Genomic DNA, 20,023 nt, shown 5'->3' with positions numbered 1-20,023 from the left:
AGGGCTATGCGGGCCCTTTGTCTAAGACAAAATAATGTCTTCCTCGGGAGACAAATAATAAAGAACCTTGAAATGCCTACATTGTAACATGATTGAGAGAGAAAGCATTACTCAATGACAGAGAATCATTATAATTAGCAAACATGAAATAAAGGGGTTCGGTTAGAGATATACTGTATATATATATACTGTACAATAAGTAAGGAAAGGGAACATTCTGGTCTATTAAACTATCTGAGGAGGAACATTTTGGATCTGGGATTTACAGATTAATCAATTGGCCATCGGTGTTGGCCAATAATAACGTCATTGTGAGCTGATGAGTCCAGTCCAAGTTCTGAGGCACAGAAGTCAATCTCTTGTTATCCTCGCGTGGCCAGACTGTTGCCACTCGCAAATGCTTCCGTCATACAGTCTGGAGCAACGGAAGCTCTGATCGCGCAAATTGACCCTAATATAAATAGAAATCATCTAAGCATATATAGCTGGTTGCTTAGCAGAAATGGATTTTTTTTTTTTTAATGTAAATATATTTTCCTGAACGGCATGAAAGACTACGGCACGTGTAGTTCCAGAGTCCAGACTCTATACAGCATTCAGAGATTGTGGAATAGTTGTGTGGCTACGCGAGACAAAGCACTTGTCCATTCTCCAGACACCTACCTCCAGCAGAAGACACACTTGTTGGCGCAGGCCAGGCTGGGAGTTGTCTCCATGCAGCGGTGAGACTCGATGCCGTAGAACGTGTGCTTGTAGCAGCCTCCTCTGCCTCGTAGCATAGACTATAGCATGAAGGAAAAAAACACCTTGTTGGCTTTGTGAATTCCAATTAGTTCACACGAGTCTACAACAGTACAGCATGCTGCAAAGCGTTTGATACACCACTGTACCTTGGTCCAGCGGCAAAGTTTCACACCTGAGTGACTTCCAATTAGTTTGTATCCTGCACAGATAAAGAGAAAAAAAAGTCATGTAAGAAAAGAAAATCCCGCAGAATCAATTGCTGAACAACTAAGAATCACATGATTACATTGTTTAACCAATGTGTAAATACACATCACACCTTTGTGAACTGGGCGGTGCAGACTGCTCAACAACAGCTGTTGTGGCCGTACTACAAATAGACATACGATACTCCAGACAGACAGAGACATGCACACGCGGCACCGCTCAAAAAGACACGGCTCATGACTGTTTCTGTCAGTGGTTCTCAAACTATTTATTGTCAAGGACCCCAAAGATTATATGTAATTGGCCGCCGACCCCCCATCTGAAAATATGTTGTTCCAGGGAAACCCAGAAGCAAAGATATGAGTTTAAAACGTTTGTTGTGAAAGAATATATATTCAAAGATTTGCATTTTTCAGCAGCTAAAGTTTTAAATAATTTTAAAGTGGTTAAAAGCTAAGGCGACACAGATGTGTTCCAGGTCTTAATTGCTTAAGTGTGAGCTGATAGAAGGATGCTTACGGGATAATGATTGTTACTGCTGAAAGAGATACGCCTTTACTTTTAACACTCAGGCTTAAGCGTTGTTAGGCTGCACAGACTCCAGAGCTCCATGCATCTCTACACGCATAAAGAAGACCAGCTCAGCTTAACAATCAGGATAAATAAGTAATGAAGACCAACAGCCAGCAACCATAAACCTCTGTCTGATGAAATATGTATAAGGAATATTATTGGATCTAGTTCAAATTGTCAGAGGCAAATTTTTGTTACATAAATAATACATTTACAACTTAGACATTAAGCAGACTCTCTTATCCAGAGCGATTTACAATTTACAATTTACAATTTAGGCATTTAGCAGACGCTCTTAATCCAGAGCGACTTACATTTAAGCAAGAACAAAAGATTTACAAGTGGAAGATCAGAATAAGCAGTTTAAAGAAGGATTTGATTTGATCTCACAGCCTATATATACAGCCTAGAGGTTAGCTGCAGACAGACACGCAGACAGACAGACAGACACGCATGGCCGAATGCAATATCTCAGCGTGCCTGGCCGAGATAATATATGTGTTATTTCGACAAACTGCTGTTATCATGAATAACACAGCATGGCGTTCCATTTAAATCATTGTCCTGAGTCATCCATCCTCCTACGCAGTACGCAGAGCATTATTACAGGCTCCACGGCCCCAAAGCGTGCATAAGTGCAGATCTTCGATAACCACTCGTCTTCCTGTAACAGCAGAGGAGGCTAAAGTGTACCGACAGAACTTCAGCAGTTCAGAGCTGACGATGAGTTGTATAAACTTAAGGACTGATATCACACACAGCCCTTAGGCTACAGATAAGGACTTTAGCTTTGCACATTTAACACATTAGTGCACGTAGCCCGAAACGCACTTTCATGTGATAGCAAAATAAATGCATTTAATAATCGTGTATGGTGTGTGTGGTTCAAGACTGCATTGAAAGTCCATGTATGCAGCAGCGTTATTTTTCAATTGGCTCGAAGCATAAACGTGTCAAGCACTTTCAAATAGTCAATTTGAATTAGAACTTAATTGTATTGTTTTTTTTCCCCATTAGTGTTGAACCTATTAATTTATTCACCATGTATATTAGGCAACTTATTCTATTTTCAATTTAGGCATTTAGCAGACGCTCTTAACACCCTTGACGCCAGCCATGGCCATAACCCGCAGCACCGCGGGTTATAATAATTACCCTTTGATACCCAAAACGTGGAATGTTTGTCGTTGGATAAGATTTTGTCTACAATTCCATGCTGTATTGATGTTGGTACCGTTATTACATCAAAACACCTGATTTCATCAAGGGTTTGCAACCGTGGGAGAAAGAAAGGCTCCTGGGACTGGACTGTGAGTAGCAGAGGAGGTAGCGGGGGGGTAATTGGACTGTGCTGCATCATTAAGCCATCTAGACCTGAGGACGCATCTGTATCACTTTATAGCTTTAGTTTTAACCACTTCAACCATTATTTTAAACTTTAGCTGTTTAGCTTTAGCAGATCTACAAGCTCATAGTAGAGCACCGAGTGCCGCGCTATGAGCTTGTAGAATAGATCTGCTATTTTTTGAAAAATGTGTGCAAATCTTTGACTATATATTCTTTCCCAGCGAACGTTTGTAACTCAAATCTTTGCTTCTGGGAGGTCCCTGGAACAAAATATTTGAGATGGAGGTCAGTGGCCAAATACATAGTTTGAGCACCAGTGACCACTGATGACAGAAAACTGTCATGATTTAGAAGACATTATTTTGTAGAATCGACCTCGGGTCTTAATGTCTTAAGCGTTGTTAGGCTGCACAGACTCCACAGCTCCATGCATCTCTGTATGCATAAAGAAGCCCAGCTCAGCTTCACGGAACACATTTCCTCAGAAGGAAGGCTGCAGTGCAGCAGAGTGAGATTTAAAAACAAATGTGTGTGAAAACAAAGCAGTAACGGGGAGAGATCAGGCAACTATAAATCGCAACTACAAAGAGGTGTCGACAATGTTTTTTTTGTTTTGGTTCTCTCAAATGGGATTGCTTAAGTAATTAGCATTTGAGCACAGCAAACAACGAGGTTTGATGGATTACAGAAAATCCCTTATAGACTTTAGGTGAATAGAGCTGGGGATAATGAAACCCCCATGCCAATCAATACGTTTCAAACAACAAAGGTTCAAAGTATTGTAAATGGTAGATTCAGTGTATTGTACCGTTCTCCATGGTACTTAAATGTATATTACATTCACCCCCATTCACCAACCAATGGCATAGAAAACCATTAGTTGGCAAGGATGTTTTGATGATTGATTTTACCTATATGGACCCTTTATAAAATATTTAGCCCCCAGGTCCCTCACAAAAATCCCGGCATTTTTTGCTAGAGGGCCAAATTCAAAATGGCGTCCGGTGCCATAACCAAAAATGAACTTTTGATCTAGATGACCTAGAATCATGTATGAAGACACTTTTCCATACAAGTCAACCATGAGGATTCCAAATCTGACACAATTTTAATCATAAGACCTCGTTTTGGCCCCAAAATTCAAGATGGCCGCCATCCAGTAGAGTGAAAACATTACTTTTGAATAGGAAAGCAAACTATTTGGGGGTTGTACTTTTACAGACACAAAACACATGACTCCACCCTCCTCCTCTGTGCATCATCCTCCTCCTCCTCATCCTCCTCTTCCTCACTCTCAACTTCCTCGTCCTCTTCAACTGGTGCAGGTAGGTGTGTTGAGAGAGCAGACAGGCAGACAGGACGACAGCGACCACCCACCAACTCTGAATCTGTCCGAGTGGTGAGGTGTGGCGCTTCAGTGTGGGGTGGAGCACTAGATATGCCAAGTAGTTGATGTGGAGGCAGTGTTGGCATAGGCTATCTCCATCTGGAGGGAGACAGATTCATTATTTTTTCCTCATTCTCTTCTACTTGGCAGGACAGGTTTCTTGTCTCCATAGATTACGTGTCCCGTATATGCAAAGAACTATTGTTCTACCTCCTCCTCAAGGTCAAGGCCATCTCCACACCGTGAGAGCTGCTGCTGTGCCATAGAGCTCTTTGCCACCTTGTCATACACTAATGGATTGTCCTTTGCCATAGAAGCCTGAGTTGGCATCAGAGCCTACATTAACAGTGAAGAGGATGGTGTCAGCGTCAGACTGCTCAATGCTGTAGTCTCCCATCGGTTGTTGTGTTGATAAGTTGATGCAATGTGGGCCAACAGCATAGAGTTGACAATCGTTGCATTCACATTCTGTGCCAGGTGTGTGAGGTAGCTGCATATTCATTTTTGCAACCACTCATAGTAGTGTTTTGAATGCCTTGGCAGAGGGGAAGGTGTCATTCAATGTCATGTACGTGTTGGTAACATGTGCCTTACCCTGTACACACAGGTCTCACTCATCATCTTTAGTTGAGTATGCTGCATCGTATGGGTCATTCACACAGATGATACGGTGAGCATCACAATGGCGGGCAAGGATGATGGATGACACCTTGTGGACATAGTCCAACCACTTGTATGGTTTGCCTTCTTGATCTCGATCTTCCACTGATGTTGCCATCCTCCAGATCATGCCCATCCTGGGCACTTTCCGTGTGCTTCCTCTTGGCTTCTTTTCGGGTTGCAAGAGTGTTGTGTTCCACTCTTATGCGGGCCACATTGTTAACATTTCTGGAGTGCACCAGGAGGAGGATGGAGAACCAGCCTGACTTAATTTCGCTGCCCTTGTTCATTGTACATTCAATCCACATGTCCTAGGCCATGTTGGAATAGTGGTTACCTGTGATTGACTGAGTGAAATTAGTATGAAGGAAGGCAACCTGTTCAGCAGGAAGAGTGGTCAGCATCATCCCAGAAGTCAGGCAGCCACCTCCAATACTTATTGTTGTTGTATGCTACCATCCACGGCTGCATAGCACACAAAGAGCTGACGTACGCTTCCCAGTTGTAGATATGAACTGCATGCACATTCTGCATTAGCTGTCATGGACAGGAAGTCCCTCCAGTAGTCTGCCATCTCACTGACCTCTATTTGGGAGTAAAGGTTGCTGATGAGATTCTTGAGATCTGCATCAGCCTCCAGTGCTGCATGAGCAGCAGCAAGGGTTTCCTTGGAGAGACTCGTCTCCTCTGTTAGTTTGGATATCAGCCTCTCCTTGGCCAGCTGACTCATAAGTACCTCATACATCAGCCTCAAGCAACACAGCCCCTCTTATAATGCTTGCCTTTCAGCGCACAATCAACAGATCCCTCAGCAATGACTCCTCCCGCGACAAGTATTATCTCCTAGCTCACTCCCCTTGTCAGAAGCAGTGAGTGCATTTTACGGAAATGAGACGCGGCGCTGCCAGGGGGAGAGCTGACAGCTGCCGGGGTAGGTGGTCGGATGCACTGTCGGTACATTCGGCAGCCGTACTCCAGACGCCGCTACTGCCGGTAAACTGCTGGTAAAAGCCGCGGCGCTGCCGGAGGGAGGGGCGGCATCTGCCGGGGGATTATGTCACTCTACTGCCGCTCCATCTCGTGGCCACCGCTCCACGCCTGCATCTGCCAGGGAAACTGGGATTATGACACTCAACTGCCGCTCGCTTCTGCAGCAGTGCGTTGGTCCTACATGCATGTTGTGCTTGCGGTTACGGCTTGGGGTAGAGTGTCGGACTGATGCCGCAGAGAAACACTGTCGCCTGCTGCGGTTGTTATGCGGCTGATGCCACGCGTTGCGTCATGCTTGCGGTTGGGGTTAGATTTATGGTTTGGCGTAGTGTCGGATTGATGCCGCCGGGAAACACTACTGTACCTCCTGCCGCGGGTGTTCCGTGGCTGATGCCGCTTCCAGAAAATGCACTCGCTCTCTCTCCCCCTTGTAGCGCTTGTTGATGGCACTCATCATCACACACACACTGTGTATGGAAAGGACCAAGAAAGGACACGATGTCATGGTACTTGTCTGGGTTCTCTGCCTTGATCAGAGTGATGAGGACGTACACAGGATGATCTCCCAGTAAAAAGGCATGCGTTTTGTGATACCTGCAACAGGGCCAGTTGACGAGGAAGTTGAGAGTGAGGAGGATGATGATGCACAGAGGAGGAGGGTGGAGTCATCTGAATCTGATGATTCAGAAACCAGTGACACAGAATGCTCCGACACATGTTTTGTGTCTGTAAAAAGTACAGCCCCCAAATAGATTGTTTTCCTATTCAAAAGTAATGTTTTCACTCTACTGGATGGCGGCCATCTTACATTTCAGGGGCCAAAACGAGGTCTTATGATTGAAATTGTGTCAGATTTGGAATCCTCATGGTTGACTTGTATGGAAAAGTGTCTTCATACATGATTCTAGGTCATCTAGATCAAAAGTTCATTGTTGGCTATGGCGCCGGACGCCATTTTGAATTTGGCCCTCTAGCAAAAAATGCCAGGATTTTTGCGAGGGACCTGTGGGCTAAATCTTTTATAAAAGGGTCCATAGAGGTCAAATCAATCATCAAAACATCCTTGCCAGAGGATGGTCACAGAACTTTAGTCTGTGACTCAACTACATGCAAGCAAGCATGCAGGGGTATCAAACACATTTTAGATAAAATACGACTTAATGCGAGCTGGACGAGTTGTGCATTATGTGAAGGCATGTGCGTGAAGAAAATTGCTTAACAAGCATACCTTTTATGATTGGTATTACTTGTAATTGGTATTACAGTAATAGACATGAAAGTGATGACACACAAAACAATGCCATATAGTTGTTTATGTTCGTAGCGCCAACCTTCCCATGAATAAATTATTTGAAATGGAACATTAGCAGACACTGATGTGGAAATAACAAATCAGTGTTCACTATATCAACGGGTTTCTGAAACTCTTCCCAGCAAAACGAGCCTCATCTCCAAGCTCCTCTTCGATTCTGAATATCTGGTTGTACAATTTTTGGGCTGTATTTATAATAAGTAAGTTCTAAGTTCACAGTAGAGACAGACAGGAAACAGAGAGAGAGAGAGAGAGAGATAGATGGGGAGAGTTAAGCCCTAACCACACCAAAGGGTCACCAATGCAACTTCTTGGTTCCAACCGGTTGCAAGGAGTTAACGCTAAAACCGTCTCGACCCTTTGGTGTGGTTTGGGCCATTGAATTCCATGCGTTGAATCACTAGGGTCTACGTGGGTCAACATGCAACAAGACATATCACACTGCAGGGACAACACTAAAACAGTCTTGACCCTTTGGTGTGGTTAGTTGGGGGGGAGTTCCACAGAATGACAGTTACCGTGTGGGGGTCCCTCTACTGTACCCTCTACTGTACTATACTGGCACACCCGAAATCACCATATATACAGTTAATGTGCGTGTGTTTGTGTGTGTTAGGTTGCGCACAGGTGGTGAAAAACAACCATGCTGTTTTCGTGCTCAGACGCACACAGCCACCCAGCCAGCCAGCCAGCCAGCCACCCACACACATAGTCACTTAAGGAAGTGGTTGCACCACTTAAAAACAGCGACCTCATCCTGCTTCCCCAATTAATGGCACGAATGGAAGTGGGAACTGGGAATGAATGAATATTTGTACCTATTGTGTTTCGTTGCAGGGGTCCCGGTTAGGGACAATAGGTACAAAATGTCATTAACCCATTTGGACCTGAGGACGCATCTGTGTCGCCTTATAGCTTTTAACCACTTTAACCATTATTATTTAAATTTTAGCTGTTGAGAAATAGGAGATCTACAAGCTCGTAGCGCTGCACTCTGCTATTTTTGAAAAGTCGTGAAAGTGCGTGCAATTCTTGGAATATATATTCTTTCACAGCAAACGTTTTTAACCCATTCTGACCGGGCACCCATTTTGGTGTCAGCATCATGTTATGCTTTAGCTATTTAAAAATAGCAGATCTACAAGCTCATATCGCGCCACCGAGTGGCGCGATACGAGCTTGTAGGTCTGCTATTTTTGAAAAATCGAAGAGCGACTGACATTTTTAGAATCTGATCTCAGGTCAGAATGGGTTCATCAGACCAGTGTGTGTCCGGCGGAAACCTTGTATGAATCTGATCTCAGGTCAGAATGGGTTAAGTCATGACCTTGCTTCTGCGGTCGGCGGCCAATTACGTATAACTCTGGGGCTCCTTGACATGAAGTCGTTTGAGAAGCACTGACATAGAAAGATAGGTTTTTCAGAAAACTGTCAGGATATATTTAGATTTGGTCTAAATGGGTCATTAAGCCCATGCTGTTACTCACCTTGCTTGGTCAAAGCTTCCCTCAGGGAAGGGGTGATCATCTCTCGTCTCTCCTCTTTGCTCTTCTTCACTCCGTTCAACCTCACCATGTGCTCGTCTCCTCGCCTCTCCGTTTTGCTCTGTAGTGGCAGACAAACACATCAGGTGTAGTTTAGCATTTTACACTGCGGAATTTGCTTTTATTTTTCATAGTTGAACACACTGAGGTTTCTGAAGGTTTCCTATTTGCTTATTTTTGACCACATTGTGGTTTCTGAATGCATACTGAATGCATTCTTTTTACGATGCAACGCGTGTATATCTGTTTTATAATAATTAGGTGGTTAAATAAAATAGGTCAGATTATGTGTTTATTCTGAATTTATAAAAAGAATATGTGTTTAATGTAATTTAAGATCTCAAATTTGACTCAAATCATTGTTTGTTTGTTTGTTACTACAAAATATTGCTGATTACTTTGGCAGAGATTAAAATAGGGTGCATTTTGCAAATAAAACAACGACCATCAACGGGATTCACTATACTGTACTACTGTACTGTTTTTTATTCTAGTTTATTTTGCTAGCTTTAGTTATAATCATCATTTCTTCTTCTGTTTTCTACATATATTTTTGTTTAGGCATTTAATCCAGAGTGATTTACAGTAAGCAAGAACAACACATGGTAATTGAACCAGGATCGGACCTAAAAAAATAAAAATAAATTAAAGGTCTCTAGCTTCAAGTAACTGTGACAATAGTATAGTTTAATGTCCCAAAACAGAACAATGCTGGTACATGGACAGCTATTTTACGATATTGCCCAGCCTCCACTTCAATCCATAATTTGTTTTATTCGATGCATTGTGAACAATAGCCAAGTAAGATCATGTATATCCATTGGCCAATCATACAGCTCATATCAGTCAGTGGGGTGGTCAGATGTATATGAACTCTGTATTTAAAAGCTTGAAGGCCATTGTAGACTTAGATAGCATTTGATACAGACTTATAGCATGTTATGTAGACAGCACTATAATTGCATTGTATGTAGTCATAGCACATCATAGTACATATGTATAGCATAGTAGTATAGATGTATAGTTTATATGTATATCTTCATTATATAGATATTCCACTGTTACTTTCTTAGCTTACGCATGTTTCTTGATAAATGTTTTTATGTGATGTAATCTAATCTGATTTGAAGTTCACAACAAGACACAGTGAGCTTGTAGATCTGCAATTATTCAAATAGAATTTGGCAACTTTTGCTAAATCTTCTATTGTGTAGGCCTGTAGGGGTCCCTTGCACAAAATCTGTTCAAATGTGACCAAATACAAATCAAACTGGGCAACATGAGAACAAAGAGAAAAGTTGTCATGCTCTATAATATGCTCTATTCAAAAACCACAGAGCGACATCAAAGCAGCCGTTTCAAACAACTCCCATAATCAGTGGCTCAGATGTATGTGAAGATCAAAGATTTTATCATTCTTTGTCAAGACCAAAGAAATTTTGTACGACAACATAAATAATGTATATTGAATATTACCCTGCCCGTGTCTATAGTTTAACAAATAGCAGATACTAGATTAGATAGATATCATATTATAAGAAAACGGTTTTAAATTAACAGCAATCTGACAAAGTGAAAATAGAAACGTCATAATATTGATAGTCGACAGTCGAGTCAGCATGCAGAACTCAACAAAAGGTCGACATCCTGAAATTACTACATTTCTGTTGCAAACTACAACTGTGCAATAATATCTCTCTCCCCGTTTGTTATCTGAAGAAGAACTTCCTCAGATAAATCTGCTACACCACCAGCTATATTCCATGTAAATCCATGCTTACAGAGACGTATGCTTTTCATTGACAACACAGAATATTAATGAATTACTGCCAGAACGTTTCCTTGAGTATGAAAATATAGTATTAGCTTTCAAAAAAGGTATGATGATGGCACACCCGCTCGCCCTGTGGTCAAGGTGCATGCCACATATAGGCTCTGGCCAGACAGCGCACCGCGTGTTCGAGTCCCGTTGATGACGACCTTTGCTGCGTGTCTCTCTTTCCTGTCCATCTTCAACTATCAGTAAAGGCAGAAAACGAGAAAAGCCTAAAACATTTTTTTTTTTCGTTTCAAACGAGGTTAGCAAAGGTTAGAGATTTTAAAGTGCCAATCCAGAACACATTACTCTGTCTGTTTAACTTTATTATTACTCATGGAAGGGTACTGCATCACACAGACACACACAAAGACAGCCTGCCTGCCTGCCTGAGTGTGTGTGCAACTCAAGAACAGATGGTCCTATTTTCATGGAACTTTGCGAAGGATCTGCCGTGATGCGATTACTAACTTTTGAGTTAAGAAGGTTTAGAGGAGGAGGGAGACCCGCACGCTGCCACTTGCTGGTCTGAGGTATTTATTTAAGAGTCGAGGCAACGTTTCGGTCTTGCGACCTTCTTCAGGCAACCATGCTATGCCTAAAGGAAGGTTGCAAGACCGAAACGTTGCCTCGACTCTTAAATAAATGCCAATTAGCCCATTAAGAATGTGAAAGCATCTGTGTCATTTTAGATTTGAGCTATATAGCGCATTTGGTTTTTAACTCAAATCTTTGCTTCTGGGGGTCCCTGGAACAAAACATAATATTATGCAGATGGGGGTCCGCAGCCAAAATCATATCATTTTGTGGGTCCTAGACGCGAAAAAAGTTTGAGCACAACTTTTATTAGCAACATAATGTAAGTTTTCATACTGTAAAACGGTTAGAAGACATTTGTAGAATCAGCCTCAGGTCTTGGTGTAGAGCAGGGGTGCCCACTCTTTTTTGACCTGAGAGCTACTTTCAAAATGACCAGCTCAACAAGATCTACCCACCAAAACATTATAATACCATTGCTGAAAATGTCTTTGGAATAGCGCAGCACTGGCATTACATTTAAGACAAATGCACATGGAATGGGAAAGGGGAGATATGGAATAGTTTTTTTTGTATTTCATTTGTAATCTACCGACATTTGTGCGCAGCAGCACTCTTGAAAACCAAGTATTGCATTATGGGTTTGAGCTGACAGGACCTTTTTTATGTCAGTCAATCAGTTTTTATATTTAAAATAATATTATTTAGGGGCATGTTATGTGATCTACCTGCACAGCCTTTGTGATCTACTGGTAGATCGCAATCTACCTTTTGGGCACCCCTGGTGTAGAGGGATCACATCCTGTGCCAGAAAGATTTCAATAAATTTCAATTATTTATTGAAATTTATTGAAATCTTTCTGGCATAGTATTGTACATAATTATTTTTATGCAGGACATCCTCTCTTCCGTTGTTTCTGGCTTAGCTGGAGGACAGTGACAAATGTCTGTCAATACAAAAGGACCAGCTTTCATGTTTGAGATAACGTTTTATAATAATAATAATAGCTCAAAAACTTGAATCGAGTCTAAAGTCAATTGGCGTTTCAAACGAGGTTAGCAAAGGTTAGAGATTTTAAAGTGCCAATCCAGAACACATTACTCTGTCTGTCTAACTTTATTATTACTCATGGAAGGGTAATGCATCACACACACACACACAGACAGCCTGCCTGCCTGCCTGAGTGTGTGTGTGTGCAACTCAAGAACAGATGGTCCTATTTTCATTGAACTTTGCGAAGGATCAAGCAGCTGCCGTGATGTGATTACTAACTTTTGAGTTAAAACCCGTTGAAAGCAAGTGGCAGTGTGCAGGTCTCCCTCCTTCTCTAAAACGTCTGCTGCTTTGCTGCCAACGCACCTGCTGAAAATTGAGCCGGGTGTGCCGGAAGTCTTCTCTCTCTATGGGTACAGCCCTAACGGTCAATGAAGTCTTCTCTCTCTATGGGTACAGCCCTAACGGTCAATGAAGTCTTCTCTCTATGTTTACAGCCCTAACGTTCAATGAAGTCTTCTCTCTATGGGTACAGCCCTGACGTTCAATGAAGTCTTCTCTCTATGGGTACAGCCCTAACGTTCAATGAAGTCTTCTCTCTATGGGTACAGCCCTGACGTTCAATGAAGTCTTCTCTCTATGGGTACAGCCCTAACGTTCAATGAAGTCTTCTCTCTATGGGTACAGCCCTGACGTTCAATGAAGTCTTCTCTCTATGGGTACAGCCCTGACGTTCAATGAAGTCTTCTCTCTATGGGTACAGCCCTAACGGTCAATGAAGTCTTCTCTCTATGGGTAACAGCCCTAACGGTCAATGAAGTCTTCTCTCTATGGGTAACAGCCCTAACGGTCAATGAAGTCTTCTCTCTATGGGTACAGCCCTAAGTCTTCTCTCTATGGGTACAGCCCTAAGTCTTCTCTCTATGGGTACAGCCCTAACGTTCAATGAAGTCTTCTCTCTATGGGTACAGCCCTAACGGTCAATGAAGTCTTCTCTCTATGGGTACAGCCCTAACGGTCAATGAAGTCTTATGGGTACAGCCCTAAGTCTTCTCTCTATGGGTACAGCCCTAACGTTCAATGCCGAGGGAAGTTACAGTCATCCTCTGCAAGCTGTAAAATCTAGCATCTGACCCTGATGTTGCTATAATTACACACAGGCAACAAAGAGCAAATGGACCAGACAACAATTCAGTTCAAGTCCCTGCATGTATACAGTACTATCTATATCCACACACATTCATCTAACCCTGACCTCAGGTCATGCATACAGTACTATCTAGTATCTATATCCACACAAATTCATCTGACCATGATCTCAGGTGTTTATTTATTCAAAATAAAGCCCATGTGTCTCCAGCTGCTTATCGACCAGACACCGGTGTACATTCTGCCTTTTCGCCTGGCCGAGTCTGAAGCGCGGTCGCTGCTAGCTAATGGCTCTATGGGCTCCACGCACCTGGGGTACAGTATAGCGGCTGAACGTGGCCGGTGGTGGAAAGTAACTACAGTACATTTACTTTAAGTGCTGTACTTAAGTACAATTCTGAGGTATTTGTACTTTAATTGAGTATGTCAAATTTTCTGCACTTTTACTTCTACTCCGCTTACATCTCAGAGGCAAATATTGTACTTTTACTCCACTACAATTATTTGACATCTCTTGATTGATTTGTATACAATTTTGAAAACATGAAATGGGGCATTCTGCACGGGTAGTTTTCATTTTGGTACTTTAAATACATTTTGATGCCAATACTTTTGTACTTTTACTCAAGTACATTTAGAATTCCGAACTTTTACTTTGTAACGGAGTAGTTCTACATTGCAGCATTGACACTTTTACTTAACTAAAACATTTGAGTACTTTTTCCACGTCTGAATGTGGCCGACATCACCCCGGCCTTAGAGCCTAGTCGATACCCAGGCTTTCATTTGAGCCCAGCCTCGACTGCACTGGTGTGGAAACGGATCCCACACCCCCGTCAGCCACGGCCGTCGCCTCAGATGAGCAGACCCGTCGCTGAAAGGGGGACAGCATGAATAAGTCAGCCATCACGCGGCATCAGAATCCACTCAGAATCCATGCTGGAATAGGATTAGGCACAGCGGGCACAGGTGTCAACCGCATCTCGTCCTGGCAAATAAGATGGCGTGGCGCTTTGCTGTGCGTAGCTTATAGAGGTGGATGTCATAAGCCATGGCCGGTTTAAATGTATTATAAATGTATATGATTTACAGTAGCATTAAAGCCTGCAGCTGTGGCGCAAACGTCGCTCCACAGCTAGAAGGTCCTGGGTTTGATTCCCGCTGGGGACAGTGCCCATAGATACCCATAGGTGGAGTTGGCAGGGCCTTTCTGTGTGGAGTTTGCATGTTCTCCCCATATCCCCTACAGTAGGTACCCTCACAAAAAACATTCAGTAATCCCAGTCTCTATACTGCCTCCCCTTGACCAGCCGGGGCGACTGATGGGAGGGGAAAGAACTGGTTGGAAATGGAATAACGTGTTCCTTCCATGCGCGACGTCCAACAGGGGAAACTTCCCCCCCCCTGTCAGGTCAAAAGAAACGGCTTGGACTCCTCATGCATTGAAGGAAGCATGAGGTCAGTCCGTTGCTCTCCCCAGGTTGGCAGATGGAGTGTGGCACCCAGGATTACATTAGATAATTGACACTGGATGAAAAGAAAAAAAGGGTTTCACATTCTCTCTAGAGGACTTTGCAACTGTGAATAACATCAATTCAAACCCCAAAACAACCAACAAAGAGACTTACAGTTACAGTACACTTCAGCACAGATGCCCAATGATGATGGGCAGAATGCTCCGACAGCACAAAGAGCATGGAGCCAATAATAATAATAATGGATTTTATTTACGCACTTTAACCCATTCTGACCTGAGATCAGATTCATACGAGGTTTCCACTGGACACACACTGGTCTGATTAACCCATTCTGACCTGAGATCAGATTCTAAAAATGTCAGTCGTTCTTCGATTTTTCAAAAATAGCAGACCAGATCTGCTATTTTTCAATAGCTAAAGCATAACATGATGCCGACACCAAAATGGGTGCCCGTTCAGAATGGGTTAAGTGCTACAGTGAGTAAATACAAAAAACTAAGAAAACTAAAAAACCATGAGAAGCATCACACCATTAAAACATCTAAGAAAAGGGAACACAACAAGCTAAAACAAAAGGGCAAGCTACAGTGCAACAATCTGTCCCTGTGGTGTGTGTGTGCGTGCGTGCATGCCCACCCTAGTTGTGACTGTCACTGATCACTGTTCTGCTGCACTGCCCCACCTCCCCTATTCCAATCCTGAGTATAGGCCGGTCAGGCGGTCACGATAATGACATTTTACAATTTAGGCATTTAGCAGATGCTCTTAATCCAGAGCGATTTACAGTAAGCAAGAACAACACATGGCAATACATTATCGAATACATAGAAAGAGTAACCAAGGATAACCAAGGCTAACATCCTTCTAACAGTAGACAGAATTGAAAGAAAGTATTGAATCAAAAACCTTGGAACCTTGGAGGAACTAAATAAAACTTACATTTCCGTTTGCCTTTTAGGCTTCCTAAAACTAAATTGTACAGAGAAGATCTGACAAACATAATAAATGACAGATAGTTCCACTCAATTATGTCCAATAATTGCGATTAGGCAGTTATGTAATCATTGTGACGGGCCTACTCCTGAGAGCTCCGACAACAGGCCTGCACTGACTGACAGAATCAGGGCATCAGGGGATGTAGTACTGGGGTGGACACAACATCCAGTATATAGATAAACGTTTTATGAAAGAGAATAATGCAAATCTTAATGTATATTAAACCCACAGAACTTTTTAAAATGCTTTTCCTTCCCACAAAACATTATTATTGTGAAGTAATCATTTAAATAATTATGTCGGCATGATAATATTCTTTAGTTTACCTATGCTTACTTCTGATTTAGTTAGACCCCCAAAGTCACACTATTAGCCCACGGACCCCCATTTGACATATGCCAAGGACCCCCATAAGAGAAGATGTTATGGCTCTAGCAGTGAATTTCAACCATTTTCATTTCAAAGGGCCCCCGGATTGACCTGAATTAGGCTACGATCCCCTATTTAATGGCATTTCTATCTCTGGGACCCCAATGTATATTGTAAAATTACTGTTAATTTAACTCTGAGAGTGTACAAATGGAACCAAATGGACCCGTTAGGGTCCATTTGCTTCAATGTGTACACTCTCTGAGTTACAGTCCCATAAGGGTCCATTTGGTTCCTAACTATCATTTAGCTGGGGACCCCCTGGAACTCCCTCAAGGACCCCTGTACTGCAGGAGGAACCACTGCAGTGCAATACTTTGGTACCTAAAGACATTCTTAGAAGCAGCCACTGTGTTAGGGTTGTAGGACAATGTTGCTCAGTGGTGGAAAAAGTACTCAAAATGTTTTCCTTAAGTAAAAGTATCAATACTGCAAATGTAGAAATACTCTGTTACAAGTACAAGTCCGGAAATAAAAATGTACTTGAGTAAAAGTACCAAAAATAGAAAGTATACTCTTTATGCAGAAGGTTTCATTTTAAGTTTTCAAAATGGTATAAAAATCTTTTGAAAATAGCGGATCTACAGGCTCACAGTGAGCTTGTAGATCGGCTATTTTCAAATGGACGAAATGTGGCTGAAGTGGTTAATGTATGTTTTGTAATAATAATCCAAATCTACAAAGCAACTAGTAACTAAAGTTTCCAAATAAATGTAGTGGAGCAAAAGTTCAATATTTGTCTCTGAAATGTAGAAGTAAAAGTATACAGAAAATTTGACGTATTCCAGTACCAAATACCCCCAAAAAATTACTTAAATAGGGTACTTAAGTAAATGTTAATTTCCACCACTGATGTTGCTACATGATTGCTGCCTTGAAGACGTGAGTCAATTAAACTACAAATCATTATACCGTATGCAATAGAGGTGTTGTAAGGGTGACATCTAGTGGCCGTATGTTGTCTGTGGCACCTCTAACTCAAGATGTATAGTACATAACCAAAATGGACTTGACTTGTAGAAAGGGTCCATTTGGTTACGCTTTTGTACACTCTTTCAAATGGATTAAATTAATACATGAACACTGAAGATTTTACTGTGCAGTCAAAGGATGAAGACAGAAGGAGACAGAGATACGGAGAGGGAGAGGAGTTAGTCTACAGAGGAAGGGGGGAAAAATGGAGCATGGTAGTAGTCTATAAATGCACCATGTCCGCGTATGTGCGTGCGTATGTGCGTGCGTGTGTAATCCACGTAACTCTCGACTTGAGCTGGTCGGACGCACGGTTGTCCAGAACCAGCACAAAAGCCTCTGCCCAGGCTTTGGACAGGGCCCAAATTAGCCAATTGATCACACCTGATCACCCTTAGATCTCCATATATGGCTGCAGGTCAACAACCACACACAGCATTTGAGTCTGTCGGCACCACATAATGACACTGTTCAGCGCACGCACGCATGCGAGTGACAATGGGTAGTCGCTCGCGCACGCACACACACACACACACACACACACACACACACACACACACACACACACACACACACACACACACACACACACACACACACACACACACACACACACACACACACACACACACACACACACACACACACACACACACACACACACACACACACACACACACACACACACACACACACACACACACACACACACATCTGTATCATCTCCTCCATTAGGGCTATGACTAATCCTATTAGCTATACCATTGTGTTTATCTGATGCCTGCTACTGCTGAGTTGACAACAAGCGGATAGCTTTTGTTGATGCAGCACAGGCCGCGTTTGCCCTGATTTATATTCACATGAAAGGAAAGGCAAACCTGGAATGCAACTTTTGTTAGCCACTGCTGCTTACGGTAGATACCATGGCATACTGACATGTTCGAGCAAATGTTCTAGGTGTATTACTTGCGCAAGCAGAGCGCGCAAGTAATAATTTCGCCCGGTCATCGTTCATCGCGACAGCCACCCGCCATTTTATGCGCATGCCAATAAAACAGCAAATCTGTGCCTGGTTTGCTGGGACCAGATCACATAAATGACCATATGTCTTACGTCATCATTTAGAGCTAGTCATACATATACACAGCACGTACTCTGGTCCCAGCAGATCAGGCACAATTTGCTAGTTTATTTTACTGATTATTGCGAACGCAGTGAGCCACTTACTATGACAGCAGGGGCTGAATGTCTGTGTGTGTGTGTGTCACGCTCGTGTGTGTGTCACGCTGTTACACCACCGGCCCGCCACCAGAGGGCGCAGCTGTAGCACACACACACACACACACAGGGCGCAGCTGTAGCACACACACACACACACACACACACACACACACACAACCACACACACACGAGCTGCGTTCGCTTCACGCGTTTGCGCGTCTTACTTGTGTATATAGTATACCCGCGTTTTTTGGCGCAAAGTAACCACAGTATACCGCTAATCAACTTACAACTACATACTCTATATAGTATATGTATATGCATACATATGTCTTACGTCATCATTTAGAGCTAGTCATACGTATACTATATACATAATCAGTAAAATAAAATAGCAAATTGTGCCTGATCTGCTGGGACCAGAGTACGTGGTGTGTATATGTATGACAAGCTCTCAATGATGACGTAAGAAATATGGTCATTTGTGTAGTCTGGTCCCAGCAAACCAGGCACAGATTTGCTGTTTTATTGGCATACGCATAAAATGGCGGGTGGCTGTCGCGGTTTTTGGCGCAAAGTAACCACAGTATACCGCTAATCAACTTACAACTACATACTCTATATAGTATATGTATATGTATACGTATGTCTTACGTCATCATTGAGAGCTAGTCATACATATACACACCACGTACTCTGGTCCCAGCAGATCAGGCACAATTTGCTATTTTATTTTACTGATTATGTATATGTATACGTATGACTTAGCGGTATACCAGCCATTTTATGCGTATGCCAATAAACGTATACTATATACATAATCAGTCAAATATGTCGATCTAGAATATATCTACATCGATAAAACTTTACGATAAATTTTACAGAATAATTATACTGTATAATATATTTTAATTCAGTTTATATACCTTTTTTATTCATCACATATCAATGATTTATTTTTCTTAAAAAAACTAAAAAGGGATCCAGAATATATCTACATCGATAAAACTGTATTTCTTATATAGATAGAAACTTGAACCATACTTAATAATACTAATAATACTTAATAATACTATATATGCATAAAGTAGGTAGGTAGCAAATAGTTACACCTAATAATTATACATTTCAAACGTTCCTTCACAGAGATACTGAGATTTGACAGTTTACAGCGGTCGAAAGTACTTGCGCTCTCTGCTTGCGCACTAGTTGGCCATTTATGGCAACATGTGCAACAAGCAAGTATGCACTCGACAGAGTGCAGTTCTAGTTTTGTCTGAGTTGGTCACAGACAAAGAACAACTTTAACAGAGGAGTAGTATGTGAAAGATTATTCTGGTTCCTGGCTTAATGGACAGTGCAAACGCTGGTTTAAACCATATACTGTATATAAGCGAAAAACATAAAACTCCTCATCTTTTACAATAATGCCACTTTTGTAGGTTGTGAGTGGATGGAGAGTGGTCCATCTCTAATGCCAACATATTGACCCCCATTCAATCATTCCTCCCTCGGGAAAATGAGCTAAAACCATCCAACTCCAGCCCAGGACGCTATGCAGCGACGGTAAAAGGGATCCATTCAACTCACTTCTGCAGTATTTGGAAAAGGTCCTGCTAGCCACTGAAATGCGGCAATAACAATGGTTTAAACATCTGGCACTAGCG

At 42.3% G+C, this 20,023-nt stretch overlaps 1 protein-coding gene across 1 annotated transcript in view; it reads right to left on the bottom strand.

The window, feature by feature from the left end:
* tyw1 (tRNA-yW synthesizing protein 1 homolog) overlaps window positions 1–20,023 on the bottom strand; it is a 94,204-nt gene that overhangs the window by 56,585 nt on the left and 17,596 nt on the right. Inside the window, exons 8-10 of the mRNA XM_083773075.1 lie at window positions 8,708–8,825; window positions 891–943; window positions 664–782 (exon numbers count right to left, since the gene is read on the bottom strand). Of these exons, the coding sequence (XP_083629201.1) occupies window positions 664–782; window positions 891–943; window positions 8,708–8,825 (290 nt within the window). The remainder of the gene's footprint in view (window positions 1–663; window positions 783–890; window positions 944–8,707; window positions 8,826–20,023) is intronic.

The sequence above is a fragment of the Protomyctophum parallelum genome (assembly GCF_964188405.1).
Source record: "Protomyctophum parallelum genome assembly, chromosome: 9".
Taxonomy (NCBI): Eukaryota; Metazoa; Chordata; class Actinopteri; order Myctophiformes; family Myctophidae; genus Protomyctophum; species Protomyctophum parallelum.
This window is presented reverse-complemented; position numbering and strand designations above follow the sequence as displayed.